Genomic DNA, 2,286 nt, shown 5'->3' on the forward strand with positions numbered 1-2,286 from the left:
TTCAATCCAATTCTTATCTCTCTCCCCTAGCATTTCTCTCTTTTTATCTTAGAACCTATCGATTCGCTACCTCTGAGTCTATCGCTAGACAAGTAGACGACTCTACCTCTGAGCTAGCCATAGAACAAGTAGCACCCTTCTTATTCCAACACAATCTACTATAAGAGCTCTAGCTAAAGATTACTTAAGCTACTATATACCTATATAATTAAACGCCGAACTATAGTAATTAGTAGAAAATACCCTATAAAGTCTTCTTCACGCGGGTATTACTAGCGAATAAGATAGTTATATTAATTAAGAAGCCTAACCTAGCATACCTTAAAGTATATAGGTGTAAGGCCTTCGCGATAACTAATAATACCTATAAAGACAAATTAAGACTATAGCGGCTTAATCTAAAAGGCTAGATCAGATACCTAGTTAGATATTAATTATCTAATATCTATTAGATATAGACTCTACCACTCGCTAAAGTTATTAGTATAAGAGACGTAATCTTCGATAAAAATATAATTTTTAATAGAATAGTTAAAGACCTACTAGATAGCCTTATATATAGTACTCTATTAGAGATTATAGTATACGTTAGAACTATTAAGCTCTCTCTACTAATTTTAGACACTAGAACGGAGTTATTTTATAAAGATAATAAGAGTATTAATACTATAAAGAAAGAAGAGAAGTTACTAGAGTACTATAATGTTAGAGATCTAAGCTACTTAGCTAATCTCTGATAAGATCGATCTATCAATCGACTAGATCGCTATACCCTAGCAATCTATACTATCATACTACTAGTGTATCATAAGTGTATTAGTAGCGTAAGAGATAAATAAAGATTACGTGTATACAACGTAATCTATCGCTACTAGCTAGTATAAATACTAGTGATAGGAATACTAGATAGAAAGCAGAGTAGATTACAAGAACAGATCAGACTACTAGATCAGTTCAATCCAATTCTTATCTCTCTCCCCTAGCATTTCTCTCTTTTCATCCTAGAACGTATCGATTCGCTACCTCTGAGTCTATCGCTAGACAAGTAGACGACTCTACCTCTGAGCTAGCTATAGAACAAGCAGCACCCTCCTTATTCCAACATATAATAGTTAAAAGATCTAAGATCACTACCTAACTCCTCTATTAATACCTTTACTAGTAGTACTACTCGCCTAACTTATAAGTAGTAACGTTTAATTCACTTCTAAGATCTAATTATCTAAGATAATACTATAGGCTGCGTTATTTATAGCTAGGATAAAAGCAGGAACTATAGGCACCTATAATAGAGCTCTAATTAATAAGGCATAACTTTACTAAATACTAGCTAAAGAGATTATAATCTATTAATTATAATTACTTAATCTACTAACGGCTAGAACTAATCTAGATTAGCACTCTATAGGGGAGCTATTTAAAGAAGTATAACGTGTATATCTTAAGAGCTATAGAGTTACTAAGTCGTAGAAAGAAGTACTCTATAAAGTAGCTTAATCTAAGAGATACTAGATTCTAGACTATATATAGGTGTACGTCTATAAATTTAATAAAGTAAAGCAGTTTATTAAGTATAAAGCTTAACTAGTTATATAGGGTAATTAGTAACGTAATATTACCTCTTAAGACACCTACGCCGCTACTCTAGCTAGCCGATTCTTTTAGCTACTTATAGTAATCGCTGCTAAATACGATCTAAAACTAAAATAGTATAATATTACTAACGCCTTCGTCTATATATTACTAGATCGCGAGGTTTATATATAGATACTAAAGGGCTATTCTAAACTAGATACTATTCTACAGATTAAGAAAGCTCTATATAGGCTAAGAATATCTCTACTTCTTTAGTAGAGAGGTTTTACTATAGCGCTTACTTAACTTAGGTTCTAGATTATACTCTATAAGCCCTACTATATAGTTAAAGATAAGATTATTATCTTCTACTACGTAGATAATATTATTCTAGCTTATTATAAAGATTAATCTAAAAAGACTTAAGAAGTAATAGATTAGCTTAAGTAGTAATACTTAATTATAGGTAGAGACGACCTATAGTAGTTTCTTAGGATTAAAGTAATTAGGGATTAATTTAAATAACTAATCAATCTAAGGCTAAAAACACCAACTTCGAGTTTTTCAGAATAGGTGCAATTTTAGCGAAATATATACAAATCCATCCCAAAAAATCAATTGCACCTAGTGCCAAGTCGTGCAGCCCACGCGCTATAGAGCTAGAAGCTGGTAAAGTAGCTAATCTGAACACGTCTCACTCACGAAAACAAA

The 2,286-nt window shown here is 31.9% G+C and overlaps 1 protein-coding gene across 1 annotated transcript; it reads left to right on the plus strand.

Annotated features, from left to right (window-relative positions):
• Positions 1–236: 236 nt before the first annotated feature.
• On the plus strand, positions 237–389 carry COCSADRAFT_104667 (uncharacterized protein; the record flags this gene model as incomplete). Its single annotated transcript, XM_007707973.1, has 1 exon — positions 237–389. A coding segment is annotated over one exon (153 nt), but the record flags the coding sequence as incomplete, so codon positions are not given.
• Between the last annotated feature and the right edge of the window lie 1,897 nt (positions 390–2,286).

This window comes from Bipolaris sorokiniana, assembly GCF_000338995.1.
Source record: "Bipolaris sorokiniana ND90Pr unplaced genomic scaffold COCSAscaffold_66, whole genome shotgun sequence".
In the NCBI taxonomy this organism is placed as follows: Eukaryota; Fungi; Ascomycota; class Dothideomycetes; order Pleosporales; family Pleosporaceae; genus Bipolaris; species Bipolaris sorokiniana.